Source organism: Panulirus ornatus, chromosome 6 (genome assembly GCF_036320965.1).
Source record: "Panulirus ornatus isolate Po-2019 chromosome 6, ASM3632096v1, whole genome shotgun sequence".
Lineage (NCBI taxonomy): Eukaryota > Metazoa > Arthropoda > Malacostraca > Decapoda > Palinuridae > Panulirus > Panulirus ornatus.
In genome coordinates, this window is record NC_092229.1 from 47577815 (window position 1) to 47604585 (window position 26771).

The 26771-nt window shown below is 45.4% G+C and overlaps 2 protein-coding genes across 6 annotated transcripts in view; one reads left to right on the forward strand and one right to left on the reverse strand.

The window, feature by feature from the left end:
* LOC139749197 (DNA oxidative demethylase ALKBH2-like) overlaps positions 1 to 26771 on the forward strand; it is a 620232-nt gene that overhangs the window by 351343 nt on the left and 242118 nt on the right. The gene's annotated exons all lie outside the window — the stretch shown is intronic.
* The window catches only part of LOC139749192 (uncharacterized), a 50192-nt gene continuing 26907 nt past the window's right edge, over positions 3487 to 26771 (reverse strand). Inside the window, exons 2-4 of the mRNA XM_071662865.1 lie at positions 17272 to 17335; positions 15431 to 15496; positions 3487 to 7018 (exon numbers count right to left, since the gene is read on the reverse strand). Coding sequence (XP_071518966.1) covers positions 5313 to 7018; positions 15431 to 15496; positions 17272 to 17329 — 1830 coding nt within the window. The 5' untranslated portion in view covers positions 17330 to 17335 and the 3' untranslated portion in view covers positions 3487 to 5312. The remainder of the gene's footprint in view (positions 7019 to 15430; positions 15497 to 17271; positions 17336 to 26771) is intronic.

The window sequence follows — 26771 nt, forward strand, 5'->3', positions numbered from 1 at the left end:
TCTTTGTTTAATTACTTTTAAGTGAAATATGATAAAGTCTCCACGTAGTTAATTGTTGCTCTCTTTTGTCGTAAGTGAGTAAAGCTGGAATGTAGAGAGGGATATAAATATAAGAAATATATGAAGGTTGGTGAAGGTATTAATCCTGATATAATGCTTTGAACTTGAGGAATTGAATGTTTAAAAAAGGAACTATTGATGGTCAATGTTGGGATGTACTTTTGGCAAGGGAGTTAGTTTGCATTATTTACCACCTGAATGCGGGTCATGAATTTATTTATTCATTCATTTTAGTCATCTGTTAATTATTATTATTATTATTATTATTATTATTATTATTATTATTATTATTATTATTATCATTATTATTATAATAATAATAAAATAATAATAATAAATATTATTATTATTATTATCATTATTATTATTATTATTATTATTATTATTATTATTATTATTATTATTATTATTTTGTTCGCTGAGACGACACGGGCAATTGAGTCCCCGATGAAGGCCATAGAAAACGTGCTCGGTCAGTTGGTGGAATCGTAACTTTAGGGGTACTTGATCAAGATAATGTCCCCGACTCAGGAATTGAATTCACTGCTTAAAGGAGGAAATATTAGAATATATGTCAATTATAACATTTGATAGAAGCCAGGTGAGAACCTGCTAGGGTTTGGGTTTGGATTGTTGTGCATACCAAAAGGAAATGATGCGAAGGAGTGGGTGAATGGCATTTAGAGGAACCATGAAGCAGAGAGTTTGAGGAGATCCTGAGACAGGGAGTTAAGGATTGGTGTTCCTTTTAGGAAGTTAAGGTCCTGTGGTGCATGGCTGGGTCAAGCTCAAATAGGGGAACATAAATGGGGTACAGAAATTGGGAATAAATGGGGTACAGAAATGGAGAACATAAATGGGGTACAGAAATGGGGAACATAAATGGGTACAGAAATTGGGAACAAATGGGGTACATAAATGGGGTACAGAAATGGGGAACATAAATGGGGTACAGAAATGGGGAACATAAATAGGGTACAGAAATTGGGAACAAATGGGGTACAGAAATGGGGAACGTAAATAGGGTACATAAATTGGGAATAAATGGGGTACAGAAATGGGGAACATAAATGGGGTACAGAAATGGGGATGTTGAATAACTTGTGTTGTGTAGATTTTGAATGACTTTTTGTATAAATTTAAGGTGAATTAACTAACGATGAATGGTTGAAATTAGTACTATGTTTACGTTTAATCTTTGACTTGTTCAGTATTTCGCTTCAAGTCCACGAGTAACATGTGCGCCTTCTTTGTCACGTTGACAACATTCAGTTTGTTGTCTTTCAATTATTTGTATACCTACCAATTTATAACCATATAAATCTACCAGTTTCTGATTTCCACGATCACAAACAGACTCGAAGGGACAAAGTAGATAGTCTGATGCTGTTTGAATTCATTTTGTTTTACGGCCTATGATTTTAGCTCCCCGTTGGTACATGTTTTACGGTAATGCTGCTGTTGCAGATAACACACACACACACACACACACACACACACTGGGGTAGATCTCGTCTCCATTAAGTGACCAAGGGTCGACATACTCAGTCCCCCCTCTCCCTCTCGAGAAGCCGGCCATCAGAAAACGCACTTGGGACCCGCTTCCGCCTCCAGGGCCTAAAGGAGGTTTAGTTGGATCAATGGGTAAAAAAAAATAATTTTTTTTTCGTCCTGTACGTGGAAGAGCAACTGGGTGGCGTGATGGCTGAGCTCAATGCATTAGCTTAAGGTCTTTTTGGGGGGGAATCGTCTGTTAAATACCATTTGACATCAGCAAATTCGAGATTATTTTATTTACTTTTTATACATAACTTCAATATTTGCTTTTCCGTTTTGAATTCAGTGCCATTTCCGTCATTTGGTTTGTGTTACCCTCAATTGTTGCAGCAGTTGATTATCTCTCTACATGCCTAAGACGTCTCAGAGAATTCCCTGCAAACCATACTTTATAGTCACCCCTGCACTTGTCCCACTCACATTGCCCGTATGGTTTACGTTTACAATCCTGAATAGGGAATGGGATCCCACTCATTGCCCGTATTGTTTACGTTTACAATCCTGAATAGGGGATGGGATCCCACTCATTGCCCGTATTGTTTACGTTTTCAATCCTGAATAAGGGATGGGATGTGTGTATAGTTTCACGTCGACATCTGTTCATCCATTATTTACATTGTTAAGAGATATCTAGGATGTCGAGTGTTGTGATCATGACATACGTCTTCATTCTGACGTCAGCTTTCACTTCATATGTGTACATTGATGATGTTTGGCTCCACGTTTGTGGTAAGGCTTTTTCCATCGTCTTCATTTTGTGGTGATTGGGTTCCTAATTGCGTTTGATTGATATAATTTTCTTGGATTAATTGAGGTATCTGTTCGTACGAGATGATGATACCATCGCCTGAATCATTTGGACAGACGTCAGACATGGGGTTAATACCTTCACTCGAATGTTGGGTTTAGATCTAATTCGTCTTACGTTGTTCTTTTGTTTCTTCTTATCTCGACATTCCATTGTTTTTCTGAGGTTTAATTTCTTGGATGCAAAAAAAAAAAAAGGCACCATTTCGAAAGCAAGATATTTGGCTCGTTTCCGCTCTTGGAATTCTATTACCCTCTGTGTCATAATATTCTAATATACCTTTACGTTCTTTGGTAGTAACTCTTTATCAAATTTCCTCGTACATTCCGCTATTGACGTCTTATCGCAGAAAGTATTACAGCGCGTAGTTTGAGGGTATTAAAAGTCTCAGGAGTGTGTGTTAGCAGTGACGTATAGTCGTTCAAAGTCACCGGCAGTCGAACATAAACAGCGGTTATTTATTTTCGTCATCGCGTGGCTTACAGGTTGGTTAGGAAGGGCTGCTGGGTGTGTAATTGAGGGCATGAGCCCCTCTGATGAAGTGGGGAAGCATTTGAGGTTTGGTAGATGTTGCCTTCGTGTACACTCCGAAAAGGGAGAACTGAAATGAAGCTACGAAAGACAGAAGGAGTGAATGGCTGGAGAACATTCCTCATGCCGCCGCGCCAAAGGTGGTGGTCGCTGTTTTTTTTATTCGCCAGAGGTGTTGAGGAGGGCCGACGGGCGTCATGTGTCGGGTGTGTGGGAGACAGGGACGGACAGTGAAGAGGATGGGCATTGAGAAATGAGTGTCCTTGATAAGCGCTGCTCAGTGTTCGGTGTGAGAGCGGTGTGTCCTCACCGTTGAGAACGAATTTCAAATTCTCATTTTTTGTTTCTTTACTTACGCGTCGGTGTTTTGTACTCTACGTTTTCTTCGTCGTATATAAAGGGCAAACTAATGTTGCTGACTTGTTAGGTCATTTAAGATCAGTGTGTGTGTGTGTGTGTGTGTGTGTGTGTGTGTGTAGACAGTCATGCAAATGTAGGGCAGATAATTGGGTCATGGATAAAAAACAAGGTATAATAAATAATTTATTTCCATTGGTTGGCACGCTTACAGTCATTCTTATGCCTACGAGCAAGACTACAAGGTTTACAAAGGCTGTAGATAAACAAAATGGGATCTACCATAAAAAATTTTTTTGTTTGTTTTTTTCTTTTTCTTATTACTGAGCATTGAACGATACATTCGCAAGAACAAGGACAAAAAAAAAAATAAAGAAAAAAATATAATGAATCCCCACCTCTTGTTCAACTGGGAAAGAAGTATTCATTGCTTAGCTATCTTACTTAAGTCTAAGAGTGCACATACACCGTATCTAGAATGAAAATGGTTTAGGGGTGTGTTGGTTGGTGTCAGTTGAGAACGGTGTGCCATTCGAGCTTCGTCCTCATCAGTGAATACCGTTGGAAGCTGGAACTAATTCCCGGGTTGTTGAGACTCCTCTGAAAATGACTGACCAACCAACTGCTGAGAGGAAATACTCCTTGTGTGTGGAGGGGAAGGAAAAAAAAGGGAATATTCCTTGTGTGTGGAGGGGAAGGAAAAAAAGGGAATATTCCTTGTGTGTGGAGGGGAAGGAAAAAAAAGGGAATATTCCTAGAGGAAAAAAAGAAAAACTTTTCCTTGAGGAGAAAAGAAACACTTTTCCATGAGGAAAAAAAGAAACACTTTTCCTTGAGGAAAAAAAGAAAGTTTTCCTTGAGGAAAAAAGAAAGTTTTCCTTGAGGAAAAAAGAAAAACGTTTCCTTGAGGAAAAAAAAAGACAAACTTTTCCTTGAGGAAAAGAGAAAAAACTTTTCCTTGAGGAAAAAAGAAAAACGTTTCCTTGAGGAAAAAAAAAAAGACAAACTTTTCCTTGAGGAAAAAAAGACAGTTTTCCTTGAGGAATCTTTGTCAGATGTATGTGCACACATGTATCACGCAGAGTACACAGAATCCTTATGGTAATAATAAATAGGCAAACAAAAAAAAAATATATATTGAAAACCAGTGGGTATATATTTTTTCTTACCATGACTTAAACACTACACCAAAAAAAAAAGTGGGTCCAGCCAAGAGCAAGGAACCTGTTAAGTGTCAAGTAGCTAAATGATTGCAAGTTGTTGGGAAAACTTAAAAAAGAAAGTACTCCTGATTGTGTAGTTTTTCTCCTTTTTCTTTTTCTGTCTCTCTCTCTTTGAAGTGTAAACAGGTTCCTCGCCTTTGGAAGCCCCTCCTCTACTCACGCCTGCCACCGCCTTGAACGATGGAAGCTTTTTAAGCCAAGTAAACCCAGTCTCTCATGACACGCCGTGCAACAATGCCCAGACCAGTCAAGGTCAGATATCTGTGCACACCAACAGCGGACGGACACCAGTTCCTCACGCGGAGGGGCGGCGGGTGTGGGTGGGTGGGTGGCTGGCGGCGGCTGGAGTACGTCCGAGAATTGAGTGCACATGGATGGTTTGGCCCTCGCAGAATGACGACGGTGTTTCTCTACCTCGATGAGATTGATCGCTTGGTCCATTTAGGGAGGGAGGGAGAGATGGGGTGGGTGTTGGGGGTAGTATTATTATGTTCCCTTGAGAAAAGCCTGTCACCACTCAACTGTTATCTGTACTACTGATACTATTGCTGCTATTGTGATGCTCCTCACGTTAATACTGTTAGGTACTGGTGGTTAGGAGACTTCAAAGTCCTAAGCTTAAAGTTTCTAAAGAGTAATTGTATTTTTCTTTTCTTTTTCTTTCTTCGTCTTCTGCTGTCCATCTTTTTTCCGTGGCCGTGAGACGTAAGCGTGGGTCGAAGTGCCTCAGTGAACACTACCCCATTGTTCGTGGATCGGAAGCTCTTTTTTTTTTTTTAGAAATGATCGCCGGGAAATCGTGCAGCCTCCTGTTCGCTGGCGTACTCCTTCTCGGCAGGCAAGGCCTGGGCGTTGGACGCTGGACGCAGGCCGTACTTTTCGGCGACTTTTTCAAATTCCTTGCCGACGGGATTCTCGCCATCCTCTCCCTCCTCTGCCTCTTGCTCGGGGGTCTTGGGATCCACCTTGAGCCGATAGTCATTGCCGGGGTTCCCTTCGCCTTTGTCAGCCGATGACACTTGCTGTGCCGACGGGACCTCATGATAGGTCTGTCCGTTGACGCTGACCTTCACCAGCCCAGCGGATCCAGCGGTCCTCTTCTGTGGTGTGTCTTCCTCAGCTGTTGCGTCAGTGTCAGCCTGGGTGGTGCTCTCTACCACGCTGGCCTCGACGAGTTCTCCCTCGCCGTCCGCGGAAGGTTTTCCAGTGGTGGCCACATTGGCTTCGACTTCTTCTTCAGGTGGCAGTACAGTTGCACTGCCGGGATCAGCCACACTAGCTTCCTCAATAACTTGAGAGTCTTCCATGGCAGACTGTTCTGTGGTGTCTTCATTGACTCTGGTGTTCTGTTCAGCCATGACTTGAACCTGAGCTTGCTGATCTGCAGGTAACTCAGCTGCCTCATCGGTGGCGTTGTCCTCCTCAAGCGGCACCGTCTCTTCCACCGGAGCATCTGTCTGTTCGTCTGTGGCAGCGACATTGGCGTCTGTCGTCTCGTCAAGGATGCTTTCTTGTGCCTCCAACAGGGGTGTTATCGTTGCTTCCTCATCGGCTGCTTTTATCACAGCGACCTCCGCTGGTATTTGGCCTTCTCCCTCCCCATCCGCCGTAGAAATATCTGTCGTGTCCTCAATGGTTTCTCTAAAGATCACAGTGACAGTTTCAGGTTCATCTTCTGGAACGTCTTCACTGGCCCTTAGGGTCGGATCAGTGACGCCTTGAGATGGGTCCTCCTCGGCTGCCTCACTGGCCTCCACCTGTGGTGAGACGACTTTCTCCTCTGTGGTGGGTTCGGAGGCATTTCCATCAGTCCTGATCGCTGTGACGAGGCTTCCCGTTGCGTCGGTCTGAGCGTCCTCTTGAGCCGCTGGGGTTCCTGCGTCGGAGGCGTCTCCCCCGACCGCCTCCGCCGGTGCGTCTGTGGTATCTTCGTTCGATTTGGTGTTCACTCCGGCCGAGCTGTCATTGGTGGCAGGTTTGGCGTCAGGGTCGGTCACCTCAGCCTGGGAGCCGGATGTGTCCGTGTCCCCAAGCGTGTCAGAGACAGACGCCTCCACCACGGTACCGTCGGAAGCGTCAACAGTTTCTTGCTCTTCGCCCTCGCCTCCTGCAGGCATTATTGTTGAGGTCTCCAAGGCTTCAATGGTGGTATCTTCCACAGCGTCCTCTTGAAGGGGTGAGGCTGCCTCTCCCCCAGCATCGCCGTTGGTTCTCTTAACCGTTTCAGGACCAGCATCCACAAGCGTGTCGTTTGTGGATGGCGGCTCGGACACAGAACTCGCCTCCTCACCCTCGGGAGCTGTCTTTACCTGCGCCCCGGCGGCAGCAGCTGCCCCTTCATCCTCGGAGGCTGCGTCCGTGTCCGGGATAATCGTAACCGTCTCGTCAACGGCCGCGCCTGCCTCGTCCTCGACAGCTTCGGCTGCACCAAGGGGCGCGTCCGTCGTCTCCTCCTGAAGTTCGGCGATAGTCTGCTGGACGTCTGCAAGAAGACACGAATGGATTAGAGAAGTTACACGACTCTCTCTCTCTCTCTCTCTCTCTCTCTCTCTCTCTCTCTCTCTCTCACCTCTCATCATCATCACAGCACCGTAAGGAGGAGAGAGAGAGAGAGAGAGAGAGAGAGAGAGAGAGAGAGAGAGAGAGAACCGAGTGGCTTTCGCGTTGGCGGCGCCCAAGGCAGGACTACAGGGATGGGATTTGGTGAGCGTCATTATGGCTCCCTTTAAGCTGGACTGACGTGAGATTGCTCAGTCGCGACCCAGTAGGTGACTGGAGCTGGTGAGATGACGGTCTGGAGTGCGTGAGGCAAACGCGAAAAGACGCAGAAGGATTTGTTTATGGCGTTTTAAGGGTCTGGGGAAGGTTTATGGATAGGGTTGGTTGGGAGAGACATAGGCCAACAATCAACACTGGGAAGAGAGATTAAAGACGGATCTTTATTTGTTTCTCTTTCCAGTGGTGATTCTTTGCGTATGGAGAACAAGATCCGTGATGGACAACCGATATTATATGACATGAAGATAAGAGAAACAAAGGTTCCGAGAGCTATGTGTTTCCCTTCGCTAGGGAAGACACGTAAGAGGATAGCAAACGAGGCACAACTGAATAGACTCGTGAGTCGAATGACTTGTCAGTACTGACTGGCCCTCCTTAAGATTAGCATAGAGCAAGACGGGGGAGAAGAAGAAGGAGGAGGAGGAGGAAGGAAGGAAGGAAAGGTTTACGCTAGCAAGGAGATATGGGCCGTGGAAGTGTAGAACTCTCACCGTCCTCCGTGTTGGACAAACTGGGTGGCGCTTGCAGAAAGACGCGTACTTGATCACTGTTCCTTCCTTCCCTCTACATCGCTTTTATCCCACAACATGTTTGATAAAGTCAGGAATGTTGTAGGGTAGAAGCGATGTAGAGGGAAGGAAGGAACAGTGAAGAGGATGGTGTGGTCACAAGGGTCGTGGTAGACCAGGAGGGGATGGTGTGGTCACTAGGGTCGTGGTAGACCAGGAGGGGGTGGTGTGGTCACTAGGGTCGTGGTAGACCAGGAGGGGGTGGTGTGGTCACTAGGGTCGTGGTAGACCAGGAGGGGATGGTGTGGTCACTAGGGTCGTGGTAGACCAGGAGTGGGTGGTGTGGTCACTAGGGTCGTGGTAGACCAGGAGGGGATGGTGTGGTCAATACGACCCTTCTCAGATTTTCTCCTTGATACCCGACACCATGTGACTTGAAAATCACAGGTCTCTCCATATTGTACCAGGACATCATATACCAAGCAACGACATTGGTTTGCGACGCACTTCAGTTCATCTCTCTGTCTAGCTAGATATATTAATAAAAAAAAAAAGGAATGGGGTGGGGAGGGTGCAAGGGGAATTGAACAGATGACACAATTATCAACAGAAAAAAGAAATAGAGGAAAAACACTTTGTATACCCATCCTGAGGACGACGTATTGCATACAGATATTATACTCAGACATACGAGTGTTTACACACACACACACACACACACACACACACACTCACACATGGACATTAATCTTTCCCAACAAATAAAGTTCTGTGGAAGTAACTATTTTCCTGATACTCACACGAAAGCCACCGACCCTTCTCGGAGGAGACAGGAGGAGGAGACAGGACAAAATAAAAACAGGAGGAACTCACCCACAGCCAAGCGGTGGAAGTGGTCCAGTGTACTGCAGACTGGAGGGAACCACTGCTACCCAGCCATGTTTAGCCCATGAGAGAAAACCTTTTTTTAAAGTCTTTGGCTTACCTTTACCACCGACCTTTGGGGAGCTGGAAGGCTTGGAGGAGTCTGACTAAACCTCTCTTCTCGAGTCTATGGCACACACACACACACACACACACACACACACACACACATACACAATGGCCCATAAGACCATTCACATGGCCCAGGGGAAACCAGTTTTGGTCCTCTTCACCAGCATAGTTAGGTCTCTGGTCGCACGTATGACTGAATGACTGACTGACACCATTTCTTTGGCATTCAGTAATGATTGCAGTCCGACTGACTGACTGACTGACCGTCGCTTTGCCAGCCAGTAATGATAGCAGTCTGCATTTTGAGAGACAGGAGACATGCGCAGCTTCGCCGGTCGCATCGCTTACTTTAATGCTCAAGGACCCGCAACACTTTTGAGAATCCTAGACCTCGTATTCCCGGACATCGCTGAACACATCGGTATGTGAACTGCTGTCCTTGAATGTGTGCGGCACGTCGAAGAAGGGAAACCCCCCCAGCCAGTGACAGATGCCCAACGTGGTTTTTACGGAGACATCGAGGACACTGGCGGCGTTGTCAGACGGACAAGAACCGGGTGCGGGAGGGAACACCAAGGCCTTCCAACTGGTGGAGGATGTCCGTCTTCGGGCGTCACAGAAAACGAAGAAGTGGGGGTCTCGTTTGGCTCAGCGAGTGCCTTCTGAAGGGGAGGACTCGCGTAGAGTAGATTGTACGGAGTGAGGAGGAGGGAGGGGGTGGTTGGAAATGACAGAGGATCGTTGATTTGCTGATGAAGGGAACTCGTTTCTTTTGCGTCGTCCCAGTCACTCCGGGACGACTACCTCCTGCGCTTCGTCAAGATCGCCACACGTCGTCCCACAGGGAGAGCTGCTGCTCCCGCTGATGATGATAGATAGCCAGGTACATGCTGCATAGCTCTGGACGACAGGTGTACTTCAGTGACTACGTAAACACCTGGTTATCATGAGTGAACGAGTCGTTTTCAGAGTCACTGAAATATAACCGTATGACAGGTGTGTGTGTGTGTGTGTGTGTGTGTGTGTGTGTGAGGAAGACATTTAACCTCTCCCACACGAGCAACTTGTCAGATTAGCGGAACTTTTTTTTTTTTCCCCCACAGAAGCTCAGCTTCCAAGCTCTCAGCTAGATCACGGGGTCAGGGTCTTGAGGGTTCGAGGATGGGGTCGGAGGGATAATGAGATTAGGGTGATGTGGTGGTGGTGGTGCACATGTGTGGGTTTCAGTCCTCCCCATGTGAAGTGTGTGAACACCGTTCGCTGTCGTGTTCGTTCCAGATGTCGAACGTAAGTAACTACGTCTTGCCATTCCCCTTTCATTCATGTGGGTTCATTCGAGAGTTGCGAGACCATACAGAGATCTCACAGAGGCGCGGATGAAGTGTTCGCACGTCGTGGTTGGAAAGCCACAGCTTATGGGTACGTGGCTGAGTTGTCTGTTGTGTCGCGATCCGACACAGGCAGCTGCTGGCTGGTGGGGCTTGACCACACACACACACACACACACACACACGTGGATGCGTAACACCATTACATGAATGATCCTTTTGAATTCGGAGCCCAGGCCCACCGAGAGGTCTGGGGAAAACCAGGTCAAAGCCTTCTGGGCCCCTCAGGCCTTATAGAGTGGCCCGAAAGCGATGAATTTCAGAAGACCGAAAGGACCCGCCCACCCACACCCCACAACTTAGATGTACTGTCGCATTGTTTTGCTCCAAGTTACGAGGACACTGTTGCCCACCTTCGGGAGGGCAGTGGCTGTAGGAGGCGCAGCAGACGCCCTGGATGTGTCGGCCCTCACAGTCCGCCCTCCAGGGGCATCGCATCACCATGCACTTGACCTCCCCGCCCAAGCAGTAACACTCCTCGCATGGGTTGGCCGGGTCTTCGACGCGCTCTCCAGTCTTGTATACCACCCCGCCTCTCTCACAGTCTGGCCAGAGAGGAGGAAAAGGGGAGGCGCACTTACGGGGTGGACTCGGGGCTGAGGGAGGGAGGGAGGCGTGTGGTGTGTGTATAGTCCAGAGTCTGCCACTGTGTATCGTGTCCAGGGAAGGGGAATGGAGGCGAGGAAGGTGTGTGTGTGTGTGAGGTGTGTGAGTGTGTGTGTGTAGTAAGGTGTCAGTAGGGTGTGTGTTGGTAGGGCTTCTCATTACGTATACGTCACACACGGGGTGGACTCGGTGCTGAGGGAGGGAGGGAGGCGTGTGGTGTGTATAGGCCAGAGTCTGCCACTGTGTATCGTGTCCAGGGAAGGGGAATGGAGGCGAGGAAGGTGTGTGTGTGTGTGTGAGGTGTGTGAGTGTGTGTGTGTGTGTAGTCAGGTGTCAGTAGGGTGTGTGTTGGTAGGGCTTCTCATTAGGTCTAAGGTGGTGAGATGCGTGTTTGGGTCGACCCAAGGTGGTGCTTATGAATGTTTTATTTTTATTTCTATTTTTTTTTTTTTTTTGCATTGGGGTACGATGTATTGATATTTTTGTAGATCACTATTTTATATATGTCTATTTATCTATCTATTATCTGTGTATGTGTGTGTGTGTGTGTTACCGTACTCTGCCTGCTTGAGGTGACGCCTCAAGAAGCATCATCCCCCTCCCCCCTCTTCAGCGAGGCTGACGACGGAAAACTTCTTGCTTCGAAGGAGTCCACCTGTCCCTGCTACTGAGTGTAGCGCAGTCGTGGACTGCAGAAGCCCCCCCAGAAAAGAGGCCTTGGTGTTATCCCACAATTTTATATGTGTTCTTTCTGAAGCTACGAAGCTACATGGATCGCCATCGTATTTCAACAGGAGTTTGCTAAGTACAGTAATTTGTGTTCTAGGGTTCAAAATCATGACTGTAACTCCTCATCGTTCAATGAATCCTTGTTTTGTTGCGTGTCTGCTTGTTTGTTTGTTTTTTGCTTCCTTGTTTGCTTTGGGTCTGTGCGCGCCAGGGCATTTGATGGATATCTTCATGGTCCGGGTGTATATGGTGCATATTCAGTGGCCCCTTTTACGTAATGGGGTCAAGTATGATAGTGGATGGTTGTTTGGGTTTTAGTCAACTGCCAGGGGTCATTTAAAGGTCCTTTAACGTTAAGCTATATCTAACAACCTAAATTAGAAGTCTTGAAAACCGTCTTTTAAGTATTAAGGTAACTCTAAGACCACATACTTTCTCTCTATATATGTGGACTATGTTGGGATATATATGTGGATGGGAGTTTTGAGTGGAGAGTTTTTTGTTATATATATATTAGGAAACTGGTGCATGTCTTATGTGTATGCAATTATTATTATTATTATTATTATTATTATTATTTATTTATTTACGTTGTTTATTATGGCTTTCAATTACTATAAAGTTCAATGAGGCACACGTTATGTAATCTACGTCAAAATATGAATGCAAAACTTTAACTTAAGAAATGATAATGTTTTCATCATAGCAGAACAATATTCTTTATTATTATTATTATTATTATTATTATTATTATTATTATTATTATTATGGGATGTCAGGTTAAACCGTGTACTGTTCAAAGCATTGCACCAGCGAACCACCACCTGGTACCACCACCCATGTAATACGACCAGTGTTTTGGTCAATCACTAACGCACTTATTTTTTTTTTTTCGTGTGTCTTTGGAAGGCGGGGGAAATGGCTAGGTTAAACTGTGATACTGGCCAACTGAAGTATGCTGTTATGGCTAGGTTAAACTATGATACTGGGCAACTAAAGTATGCTGTTATGGCTAGGTTAAACTATGATACTGGCCAACTGAAGTATGCTGTTATGGCTAGGTTAAACTATGATACTGGCCAACTGAAGTATGCTGTTATGGCTAGGTTAAACTATGATATGCTGGCCAACTGAAGTATGCTGTTATGGCTAGGTTAAACTATGATATACTGGCGAACTGAAGTATGCTGTTATGGCTAGGTTAAACTATGATACTGACCAACTGAAGTATGCTGTTATGGCTAGGTTAAACTATGATACTGGCCAACTGAAGTATGCTGTTATGGCTAGGTTAAACTATGATATACTGGTCAACTGAAGTATGCTGTTATGGCTAGGTTAAACTATGATATACTGGTCAACTGAAGTATGCTGTTATGGCTAGGTTAAACTATGATATGCTGGCCAACTGAAGTATGCTGTTATGGCTAGGTTAAACTATGATACTGGCCAACTGAAGTATGCTGTTAAAGTGGAACGCTTCTTCACAAAATGTTGGCCTATTTATTGAAATCTATTACGGTCAAACGTTTTGCCACAAAAAAGGCAAAGTATTTTTCTTCAACAGGATTTGTTAGAAATGGTGGAGATCAAAAAAAACCTTAGGTTTGTCTAAAGGCTCGGCTAGATAAATATTTTGCTTCGAAGTCCAACATTAACATTATTTGCTCCTCTTTAATCACAATGACAGTTTGGCAGGTTACTGTCTGTGAATTATCTTTCTATACCTTCTGACTTTAATTAGAGAAATCTGATTTCCTTTGTAATTTGTATATACACATGTTGGCTATTTTTGACACGAAGTTTTTTAATGTGACATTCTGCATTACCAAATAGAAACTCCTTAATGAATATATTCATTGGTATTGTTTTAATATAATTCGAGGTCGTGTTGTTTTTGAACACATCTTGAGACAAATGCTAAGAGGCATTTTCCCACATGAATCTGATCTCTGTTAAGAGTAAAGAAAGGCGTGCTCATGGTCTGATCACACTCGAACGCGGGGGTGCGTCACATGTATTATGTCTGAGGCGATTTGCTGTAACCAGTCTTACAGTTTCGTTGGTTTAGCAATACAGCTGTAACAAGGTGTAACAAGGAGAGATAATGTCTCTTTTTTTTTTCTATGTACGTCCATGGATAGTTCTTTTATCAGTACTTATGTAACTATATCTCTGTCAGTATATGTACGGTCGCCCGTTGCCTACGGTGATGTAAATGTGTTGGTCAGTTATTTAGGCTTTCGGGGGTACTGTATTGGGAATAACGAGTCTTTAATCTCATTAATTATGTACTCGAATATTGCGGATATTTCTAATTCGTAATTTTATCTAGTGAGGTGGAAGTTAACGACACGGTTGAACCTAATTTTTTCCCCCTTCCTTCCTTGCCCTGAGAAGACATTTCAGTCGCTGAGGTACAGAGACGCTGGACTTGGAACTCACCACACCGGTACTCTGGGCAGCACTGGTTTTCATACTGGATAACCTGGCAGCCAGGCTTGACCTCGCATTGGGTCACAGTGCAAGCAAACCCGGGCGGCGCGCACTGGCATCTCTCGCATGGATCCACCGTAGGAAGGTATGCCCGTTGCTCGTACACAACGCCGTCGATGACGCAGACTTTAAAAAAGGGAAAACGGAGTTGGTGTTACTCTACAGAAAACGGGGTTGGTCACTCGGATATTGTGTAGCGGTAACTTTAAAAGATTTATACGTGAGCAAAGCGAAGGTTATGTACTTAAATAGATCGAATTTGTATTAGTTCATTCTTGAGGGGGATTGATAAGCGAAGGACTAGGATCAGCTGAATTAACGAATGTAGATTTAGCCAAGTGAAAAATAAGCGTCGAAATAGACAACAAAGTCCATATTTGTAAGAGAGAAAAGTAAGGTTTTCTTTCGTTAAAGCAAGTGTATTTTTCTTAGGAATAAAAAGGTTTTTCACGCTTTTAACTAACTCAACGTTTTCTGTGGTGTTTATTTAAAAAAAAAAAAGTATGTTTAACCCAAGAGTTATATATTCGTTAGCATTTTCGGCCAGAGCCAGTCATAATTTGATGTCTGATGAATGAACAGATAAAAAATTTCATCTCCATTGATGACACACGCCTACAAACTTCCCCATGTTATTACAGAAAGTTGCTAGCACTCACGAACATAACCGAGTTCACACTGATGAACTGGAAGAACAGAACCTGGTTTATACCTCGTTGGACTGGTGGCGAGACAGCGGCAGCTGAGAGAGAGAGAGAGAGAGAGAGAGAGAGAGAGAGAGAGAGAGAGAGAGAGAGAGAGAGAGAGAGAGAGAGAGGAACTCCTCCTCCTCCTCCTCCCTCGTCGCTGCTCTCCCGAGCCCTTCCACCTCCAGCCATCATCAGTCAGCCAAGACTTTTTTTTTCCCATAGCTTAAACCTCCAGACGCTTCGACATGGGACATATTCCTACCTTTTTTTTTTTTTTTTAACAACTGTGGTTGTATATAACTTGTTACCCGGTGGTGAAGTTTTCGTTTCTTTTACGCAAAAAAAGAAAAAAAAATGGTATTTATTCCCTAGATTACGTATGGCTGTTGAAGCCAGACTCTCCCTCCACACACACACACACACACACACACACACACACACACACACACACACACACACACACACAAAGCATTACCTCAACCATTTCAAGTTATGAGCAAGAGAGGATTAACCCTCGTAAGTCGTTTAAATTCCCAGTAGCTACGAACTTACCCAGCTCCGTCGATAGACTGCGTCCCCTACCATGACCCTGTGTGTAGACACACCTGGACACCTGCACCTCGATGCGTACTTATTCAAATGAAAAAAAAAAGAGAAAGGAAGAGCAGGTAAAAAAAAAAAGAGTGGATAGTTTTGGACGTACCTTCGTTGTTGTTCTTAACAGCCACTTTGATATCCTCCGTGTAGCCCACTTGGCGGGAGACGGGATCTGAGGGAAAGAGAAAACGGCTTAGATGGCTGCATCTCTTGGGGAGGGAGGGGAAACATTTTTAGTTGTGATTGCCACACGATTATTGCAATTTTTCATGATTGTGTCGTTATGACGGCGAACTATGACTGTCGTTCGTTGTAGAGATTATTGTGTCACTGCTCTTGTCGTGTGACTGAACCCATTACTCGTAACCTAATTGCTATTTCTCAGGATGCATAAAAGAATGACGATAAAACCTAATTTTGATGGAGGTATTTCATGTGTGAAGCTTTATCAAAATGGAGTTACCGTCTTGGACGGATATGTGTATCTGTCCTCCTTTTTTTCAGGTTTAGGGAAATTGGATGAGCCAGCTTCATAGATCATACAAACCTCCAACAGCCAGGATCGAACCCGGGACCCCCTGTGCCACAGGCGGGAATCTACCGCTAGGCTATGCGCCCATAGCCTAGCGGTGGTATTTCCGCCTTTGGCACAGGGGGTCCCGGGTTCGATCCTGGCTGTTGGAGGTTTGTATGATATGTGAAACGCGACTGGATTTACCATTGAATGTTTTGTGCTGTGATCTCCATAGCTTGGAGATTTTCACCAGGCGGTGGTGGATGATGTATTGTGTGGCGATGAGTGATAACTGAAAGCCACAACCATTGATAAAGTATAGTGCATGCCAGGAGTTCTAAGACAATCGTACAAAAATTTCGTTCAAAATTGAATTTTCAGTGAATTCCTTTTCGCCTTTAGATCTGTTATCATATAACTTACAAAATGTTTAAGTGATATTGGACAGATGTTGCTCGTCTGTCTGGCTAATTATTGGGGTTTTAAGTCCCTCTTATAGCAGACTGCAGTCATGCAATCCTCATCCTCAAACAGCCTGGTTGAGCAAGGGAGATTAAACGCAGATTGGTCCAAGATCGTGGTGTTTGATTTGGATGGTAGAGCTCACTAGAAACCATCGTTAAGGTGGCTGAACCATCAGTAGAGGAGGCATAAAGTAAGAGATACAAAAGATAATTTTATATCACTTGCACTTTTCTTAAGTATCCGTCATCCGATAACTCGTACCGAACGTTTCAGCCAATAAGTATAGGTAGGATTCTACAATGTAACGAATACTAACCACAATATCTGGGACTTCTTAGGTTTGCTGTTTTAAGGTATTTAATTTATTTATATATTTTTTATAAGACTAGCAACACCATGGATGTTCAGGATGTGCCAAAATATTCGTCTGAAGTTTTTTTTTTTTGTAGAGTAGGGTAAGGCCTGGCGAATCTCTCATGACAACATCATGTTAATGTAGCATCCCGTCGAATCGAATCATATTTAGTCCAGAAAAAAGAAAAAATTCTGAAAAATATCGAAATGCACATAATTTATACTGTAAGATTATATAGTGGTAGGATGTTTTTATTGTGAAACATATACAAATTAAACATGCAATGCAGCTAGGCTATTCAGTACCATATAAGTTCAATATAACTTTTTTTTTTTATATATTAGACTATCATATAATGATATATTTGACATATGAGAGAGAGAGAGAGAGAGAGAGAGAGAGAGAGAGAGAGAGAGAGAGAGAGAGAGAGAGAGAGAGTATGACTTATGACTTTGAACTGCCACAGAGACGAAATACATTTGATTGTGATACACGAGAGAGAGAGAGAGAGAGAGAGAGAGAGAGAGAGAGAGAGAGAGAGAGAGAGAGAGAGAGAGAGAGAGACTCTCAGTCCTCCTGTGCCCGTTCAGTATTTTGGAGAAACGATACTCACTAGCGACCACGGTCGACGTCATCAGCGTCACCGCCACCAGGAGAATTGAACGCCACATCGCTGCCTGTAGAAGAGAACGGGAAACGTTAATTATAACCAGAAAAAAAGAAAAGAATATATATATATATATATATATATATATATATATATATATATATATATATATATATATATATATCGTGTTTCATTTTCCCCGTGGACTCATAGGAATATATATATATATATATATATATATATATATATATATATATATATATATATATATATATATATATATATATATATATATATATGATCGTTAAAAAACACGTAAGGGAAATGAATACATGAAAAATAAAGGGACATGAAAAGTTCGGTTCAAAACCGTTATTAAACACACATACGGGAAAGAAATCGATGAAAAGAAAAAAAAAGAAAAATAGGGACATGCAACAAAGTTTTGGACAAACCGTTATTTTGAACTAGACCGTTAGTTACATCAGGAGTTGGTCGTGCAAGACTTCTTCGGCCTGTGGTTGTGCAACGAATTAGGCATAATTACGAATCAAAGAAGTTGCAAGGTAGGCTACCCCCCAACCCCAGACACACACACACACCCACCCCACCTGTGGCCATTTATAAAACAGGTTTGCAGAGGGTTACGGCGATGTTTCATCGGAGATCATCCACTTGTAGAAGATGTAGTACGCACTTGAACGAAAATTTCGTAAGGATGGAAAAACAAGACTTAACCATTCACTGATGGCGTTTGTGAATATAGACTTGGTGTTGGGTAACATATCCTTTGGGAGGCATGCGTGTATGATTTCTCAATTTGAACAGCAGTGGTTCACGGTGGTACACACTCTCTGAAAGGATGTAGCTCTAAGTTGAACATTGGCATACTGTTACCCTGGAGTAATATTGTTTTTTTTCCGAACGAGTCTGTAATCAGACAGTTCGCTTGTTATTTTCGACAGGGAATCATTAGATCCAGCCGTTCATAGTACCAGTGAACACAGGAAATGATTTTATCTCTAGTTCGTGCAAGGAGTATGATCCATCGTGACATTCACTTGGGGGGAGAGAAATCGACCAAGACTTAAAAGAAAGAAAATGGATGGTGCTGTAAGTACACAGTGTACTACCAAATGAAGAGCAAGTCTTGTGGACGCTACGTATTGTCAATGCAGACATTGTGCCCGACCCAGCCAGCCAGGCCAAGCTTTTAATATTGATAGAAAATAACTGTCTGAACTGTCTGGTAGAGAGGCACAATAACAAGTCAGTTTCAGTTGAGGAATTTTGATTTGTTCTACGATGTCATTAGTTTCTGTTTCTGGAGAGAGCCAGCTGCTTTACTTTTGTGTGTGTGTGTGTGTGTGTGTGTGTGTGTGTGTGTGTGTGTGTGTGCCTTGATTGAAGTATAGAGAGAATTATGATATGGAAAAAAGGAAAGACAAGGGAAAGTATTTACGAATTTCTAAAGAAAGTGAAAGACCGGTCATTTGAAATGTACCGGGTCATAGTTCTTGGGAAAAGACATGAGAGGGGAGAGAGTTCCAAAGCTTCGACGTGTATGGAAAGAAGCAGGTATCAAAACGGCCCACCCCTGAGTTGCCGATGGCCACACAATAATCATGTCTCGCAGCAACTTGCCGAGTATTGCGTCGTCTAGCTAGTGGTTAGGGGGCACACGAGCAGCCATCTCTCGGGAGCAAAAACCAAAGTGATAGCTATAGGATAGGGAAAGTGAACCAACATTGCGGCGTAGGACAAGGGGGTCGAGTTTGGATGTTAGCCTGGGACAGTTTATGAGTCGGACCGCTTTCGACTCAACTCTTAAGTAAGGATGCAGAGCTGGGACTACCCCAGATGTGTGAGCAGTACTCCATAAAAGGACGAATCAGTCCCCTGTATAAACGGAGCAACTGTTCAGAATAGTACAATTTTAGGGCATGCAGTTACGCGATAGATAATGCCAAGATTGGTATATAAAGGCTGCTGCTCCAAATATATATATATATATATATATATATATATATATATATATATATATATATATATATATATATACATATGGGATAAGCTGGGTAACTAATTTACCGATCAGTTCTTAAGGGAAGATGAACAGCGGGGTTGACTGTGGAGTGACTGCCAAGACTAGGGTTTGGAACCCATGCGAGCGCGACCCCTGGCGCCCCATGAGTGCGTCAGGGTCAGGTACATTAACCGTTACACACGACACGGAGGCCCACAATACATTTATGTTATCGACTTCGTTATGCCAGAGCAATATTCATGTATATTTTTTTTTTTTTTTTTGGTGGGTTAAGATTGGTAGTGTGGTACACTGGTCATTTTGTATGTCATGATATATATATATGTATCTTTTTTACACTCGCATGTAAACCAGTTATGGCCATCATAATCACTGGAAAATAATATTTGGTCGTACGTAGACGTCGAATTTATGAGTAACGGAGTATCCCCCCCCCCCCCTCTCTCTCTCTCTCTCTCTCTCTCTCTCTCTCTCTCTCTCTCTCTCTCTCTCTCTCTCTCTCTCTCTCTCTCTCTCTCTCTCTTTCTCTCTCTCCCCTAAGACAACAGTCTCGAGATCTTCTATCTTCATCTCTCTTTGATGTTCCACCACAGCCTTCTTGTGCCTCGCTCCGGGTTCCTGTGGATAGTACGCCGTTCCCAGCTGCTGTTTCCAGTGCCCATAACCTAACCGTAGGGTTATAGGCATTTGTGGTGAAGGCTCGCTCCTCTGGGTGTGTGTGTGTGTGTGTGTGTGTGTGTGTGTGTAGGGGGGGAGACCATTTTTTGTTCACTTTTGTTAAGGGCAGACTTGCGCAGATGGTATTATGGTCAACTGATTTGGGGGGAGGGGAGACATGTTAAGGTCATTGCTCGCCTGGAGTGTCTCGTTGAGGAGGGAAACGAGTTGAAAATATACATTACACATCACCCGGACACCACTAGCCTTGAGGGCATTTTTTAATTTTTTTTTTCTTCTTCTTAGACCGATGTCTTTTTTTTTTTTTTTTTATGTATAACAGCCCGTCCTGACTACACCCGAGCCAGCCCTGAGCTCACCCGAACCCTCCTCTTTGCCCCAGCCACTCCCTGATCTCACCCCTCAGCCAGTGCTCACCTCACCACCTCACCCCCACCTTGCCCTAACCTAGCAGGTCCTGTCCCTGGCCAGCGGGTACACGCCGTAGCGGCTACCGTGTTGTGTGCTGGCGGGGGACCGGTTTGCAGCAAAGTTCTCATCATCCTTCCAGTACTCCTGGGTCCGGGTCAGCGAGTGGTGTGACGAGGCAGATGTGGGCTTCCCGCGTGACGCCTAGGTTGGGGTCTGGGGGTGTGGTGATTGCTTAGCCCTCCCCAGTCGCCAGCCTCCCACAGGACCTTCCCTTGAGCCTAAAGTCCTTCCCTGTTTTTTTGTTTTTTTTTTATATATTAGTGTGTCCTACACTAATCCACGTTTTCTTTTTTTTGTCGTTTTCATTCGGTGTAGCATTACCGCGTACGGTAATATCCATGTTATTATCAATTTATTGGTGCGTAATTATTATTCTAATGTTTTGATTAACAACACTTAATGGTTATGTACTTTAATGGTATATAGGTATATTGAGATATATGTTATTTTCATTTTATTCTTGCATAAACTTGTGGTGTCGTCATTTGACTGGTAGTAGCGTACACTGCCACTCCCTCTCACCCTGAGATGTATTGTCGTATGGCCTTTGTGGTACAGTTGTCATCATTATGTCCGTCACCAGCGTGAAAATAATGTGGTTTCTTTTTTTTTTTCTTTTTTTAACCTCGTCTGGGTGTGCGTGTTGGTCGTGGCTGGCCAGACCGATAATTACCGTCTTTAAGCCAGCAGTAAGATAGTGTGAGGAGCCTAGCGGCGTGTTAAGACGTAGTGATGATCGTTGTGGTTGGTGCACCGAGTGAGGGGGTGTGTGCGTTGTTGAGGTGGGGGTCGGTCGGAGCGGAGAGCCTTGCTTTTGTGGAGGTAACAGCGATGTTGTTGAGAGATCAGGTTGGACTCGTTTTCATAACCTTCGCGTCCAGGAAGGTTGACAGGTGTATTAATATACCTGGAGAAAAATGGGCGTCGAAAATACGTACAGTTTTACGTCGATGGCGTTTTTAGCCCCCTTCGGGTGGTGTCGTACATGCCTGGCAGCCTCCGTGGTGGAAGACTTGAAGATTCGTGTACTTCCTGGTCCTTTGATGATGATGATGATGGTGGAGGGTATCGGGAAGAGGACTGGCTCGTTCCTACGTTGTCCTTCTCGCTACGCCCGCTCCTGCTACCGCGGGGAGACGTTAAGTATACTGACGGTGGGGGCCTGAGGGCAAGTCAGGGGAGATGGGTGTGGTAGGGATTCGACCTGCCTGGGCGCGGTATGCGGAACCCTTGGCCCATGACCCCGTGTCGTGGTCTCATCGCTGGGTGACCCATTTCTCGCCTCGAGCCGACTGGTTCCTCGATTCACATCGACTTCCTGCTGCCTCTCGCGCGAGGAATCAAAATGCCTCGCGTAGGTCGCTCTCGAGCTCGCCCGTGATGGTACCTACATCTGGTTATATACGAGGGAATCTATACATCGTTGTAGTGGTTAGCTACGTATACTCCGAACCCCCTCACTGAATGTAGGGTAAACTTGATGATGGGTGATGGATACCCTGATTGGCCGCTCCCAGACCTGATGGGGTGGTAGTTCAGGGTTTGGTAGCTAGCTGTGAGGCCAAAGAGAAACTTTACTCATGGTGTATGTATCACGCCATGTTCTACCTTACTGCACATTGCACTATTAAGGGAATCAGATGAAAGAGCGCTTTGCCTTTTGATGCCTACGAACATGTTTTTGTTTGCATTGTTAACGCGACGCACGCTTGCAAGCACGCGATGACTATCTCTTCCTGTCCCCAGCAACCTCTTCTGTGGAACTTCCGCAGCGGAACGATAGGTTAAGGAGTGTGGTGTTGATGTGTGTATGTGAGGGCGAGTTCTGGACACTTATGGAGTAAGCAGCTTCGAACTAAGTGTTCATTGTCTTCACCATACAAGCTGCATTTTGGGCATGAAGGATCCCAAGATATGCTGAATCGTTGTTTGCAATAATGTGGGGATTGGCGGCGTCCAGAGCATATAGACGCGAAAGTGTAACCCGTATGTGTCTGGGGAGTGTCGTTTCAGGCGGATGTATATCGTGGTGGGATGGTGTGTAAGACCGAGTTGGAAGGAGTGTGAGGGGTGTGGTTGGGGCCTTTTGAGGTTTGGGGGTGAGCTTTTAATTTCCATCTTTTGGGGGATTGATGGTTTAGGTATGTAGTCGATGGGATGGGAGAGGGGTCTTAAAGTGCTGTTGCAGAGAACCGAGTGCCAAGTATGATTGATGGGAAGATTACGTTGGGAGGATCTTCGTTTCGTTATGCAGCTGTGAGATGTTTTTGGTTAATCACACACACACACACACACACACACACACACACACACACACACACATGGAGGTCAAACGCCTCGTTATCATACGATACCTGAGTGACACAGTGGTCGGTTCGTCAGAGTGGTCAGGACAGGGTCGGAGTGGTCAGGACAGGTCAGGTCTCTTCCTCCCTCACACGACCGTGAGGACGTACGCCTCAAGGGACCTGGAGGGCTTGGGTGTGTTAGGGGATAATGGTCGGCGTGGCAAGAGGGATGTAGGGAGGGAGGGCAGCGACCTCCAGCCATACCCTCAGTCACCCAGGGGAGCGAGAGACCCATTGAGGAGGTGGGGAAAAATACGCTCGGGGGCCTCCCGAGACGAGAAAGGTAAAACCGTTAGCAAGGTTAGGCTAACGCTACGATCCGGCGCTGGGTGTGTGTGTGTGTGTTCTCAGGAGGTTCCGACGTACAGAGGTTGACCTTATACCATACCCCACCTTAGCTTGGCCGGCCGGACGCCTCTGGGCAATTAAAAAGACGGTTAGCTAAGCCTAGCTAGGTCTACGCATGGTATAGAAGTGTTGAGGCTCTGTATAAACTAGGAGGAATGGCTAGCCCTAAGAAATGGCTAGTCCTTGAGGGGCGAAAAAGTTTCCGTTCTCCAGTCCCCGCAATCCTAGCCAGCTTGGAAGGGCCGGCTGGCTGGCGGTAGGCCTAGTGGTGCTGGGCTGGTGGGGTGAGTGTCCGTCCGTGCCAGACTGGCGACGCCACACACACACACACACACGGAGGGTTGCTGCCACACACACACCCGGGTGCTCCGTTGCGCCCTGATCACTCCTCTCTCTCTCTCTCTCTCTCTCTCTCTCTCTCTCTCTCTCTCTCTCTCTCTCTCTCTCTCTCTCTCTCTCTCTCTCTCTCTCTCTCGTACTCCAGTCTGCAGTATGGACTTTCTTCCCGTGGTGTGGCGGTTAGCGTTCCCGAGCCCGTGACGCCTTCACGGGTCGAGCGTATGGGTTCGGAAATACTGGTTACGGCAGGGGGGTCCACAGTCAATCCAGCTGTTCATCCTCCCCTAAGGGTTAGTCGATAAAATGCGTACTTGACTTAGACTTGTATATATATATATATATATATATATATATATATATATATATATATATATATATATATATATATATATAGTCCTGGCCTCATGTCTCAACTTAGAAAAAATAAAGATAATTTCACTGACTTGCGAGTTCTCATTCGTGGTCTTAGTCTCATTCTGAAGACAAGTTAACTTGAGTATCATGTTATTTAATGAGACGTGATAATGAAATCAGCGAAATTCGAGATGTTGGTTGACCTAATCACCTCACGCACGTGTACAATGGGTACGTACGCACGACGTACTCCATACGCGAATGGCAGGTTACATTTGGTGGCACACGATGTATTTGCTTGACTTATATATGTGACAGTGTGTTGGTGACATATGGACTGTGAGGATCGCATGGGATAACCGGGCGATGTGTGTGACCTGCCGGTGGTCGGGCAGTCGCGAAACGGAACCCCCCAGGAGATCGCTGGCCAGCGATGCCCCAGTGCGCCTCTCCCCTCCCCAAAAGGCAGCGTTTAAGCACCCCCGGCGGAGGTGCTGGCGAGTCTTTTCCCCTCCAGTGGATCGTTTTCCAGTTCGTGGAATGGGGCAGGAAGGTACCCTGCGGTGACACAGTTGTTCCCGAGTTCACATTTCAGGCGGAACACCAGCAGATGGTCTGAAGGCCTGGTAGATTGTTCGGTCATACTACCAGGTGTTGGTCTGGAAAGGCTGGTAGGTTGTCCGGTCATACTACCAGGTGTTGGTCTGGAAAAGCTGGTAGATTGTTCGGTTATACTACCAGGTGTTGGTCTGGAAAAGCTGGTAGATTGTTCGGTTATACTACCAGGTGTTGGTCTGGAAAAGCTGGTAGATTGTTCGGTCATACTACCAGGTGTTGGTCTGGAAAAGCTGGTAGATTGTTCGGTCATACTACCAGGTGATGGTCTGGAAAAACTGGTAGATTGTTCGGTTATACTACCAGGTGTTGGTCTGGAAAAGCTGGTAGATTGTTCGGTTATACCACCAGGTGTTGGTCTGGAAAAACTGGTAGATTGTTCGACAGATGTTGGTCTGAAAGTGCTGGTAGATTGTTCGGTCATACTACCAGGTGTTGGTCTGGAAAAGCTGGTAGATTGTTCGACAGATCTTGGTCTGGAAAAGCTGGTAGATTGATGGGTATTACTGCTTCCCACGTACTTCAACGGATGGCAGGGATATAAGGCGATATATATATATATATTTTTTGGTGCTGGGACACGTCGCTCTGGGAGCCGCTTGTGCCCCGCGCGCGCATCTTCGCGGCTCAGGTCACGCTGGTGCTCGAGGGCCGGAGGGAAACGCACCCTCGAGTGGAGGAGCAAGTTTCGCCGTCGCGGGCGGGTCGTTAACATGGTCTGTTTTCCTGGTGACTGTGTTCATTAACCGTAGGAGAGATTCCAGTTTGGCTGCCTCGTTAGAGAGGGTGTAGACACACACACACATACACACACACACACACACACACACACACGTACCGAGTTGTGTGTATCCGGGTGGATGGTGTGTGTGTGTGTGTGTGTGTGTGTGTGTGTGTGTGTGTGTGTGTCTAGACAGGCCACGGGGGAGACGTGGTTGGGTTGGTTATCTCGCTGGGGTTTGAACGGGTTTACAAACACCTCCCGCTCTTCTCTTAGGCGTCGTCCCGCAGCAGTTCTTACGCAGGGTGGGTGTTGGGTTGGCTAGCACCGGTGTGTTATCTCATCCCGCCTGGGTGAACACCTTGTTTCCTCCTCTCTCTCTCTCTCTCTCTCTCTCTCTCTCTCTCTCTCTCTCTCTCTCTCTCTCTCTCTCTCTCTCTCTCTCTGACCTTGCCAAACCAACCTGACCTCACAAACCACATCCTGACCAAACCAGCTAAAGCTAACCTAACTAAACCAACTTGATCTTTCAAACTACACCTGACGTAACCAGCTGAACCTGATCTAACAAACTACACTTGACCTAACCAAACAAACCTTATCTAACAAATTTAACCTAACCTAACCAAACAAACCTGACCTAACCAAACAAACCTGATCTAACCAAACAAAGCTAACCTAACTCGACCTTATCGTGGTGTTTAAAGATGTGACCAGGTGGGGGGGGTTTTAATAAGCTCTCTGAAGATGGCCAGGTCATATATGTCTTGAGGGGGGAGAGGGAGGAAAATCGAAGTCCTCAGACCTCCACACGTCCACTCCTCACAACCCGACCCCACTCATGGTCATGCGCATGTCGCATGATGTTGTGTGTATATAATTGTTCATCCGTACTTCTCCTCATTGTTCTTCAAGTATTCGTCCGTCTGACTGGTGGGGAATGTGGTGGAGGCTGGGGGTCTCTTCCGTGTGAGGGCAGGAGAAGAAACTGTGGTGGAATCGTGTTTAGAATATTCGTTGAAAAGAAAAAGCCATGTGTTTCGTAGACTGATACTGGTGTCTGCGTACACTATGAAGAATGGGTGTGTTCTCACACCACAGAACGATTTGTATCCTAGGCTGGTGTGTGTGTGTGTGTGTGTGTGTGTGTGTGTGTGTGTGTGTGTGTGTACATACATAGGAGGAAAGACATGGTACGTGTCTACAGACAATATTAAGGGACAATATTAACGATACGTGGCAGATTAGATTTTATTTACTCATGGCATATATTACTGATAATACTTATCAGGTCTTGATTTGAATACGTTGATAAGCGCTCGATTTACCGTGTGTTGTGAGGTCGATCACCCCCATGTCCTACCACTCTCCAAGTCAGAGAACCTTTGCCTACATTACTATTACGTCATTTTCTCTGACAGCTGCTGTTTTCCTGTGTCTGTAATGAACGTGTGCTCACGGCAATCACCTGTTGTATACGTTCTTCTAAAACACCCTCCCGACCCCGTCTAAGTCCAGGCCATCTTCACGAGACAAGCTCATATATCTCCACTGAAATTGTCATACAAATCTATGTAGCCAGACC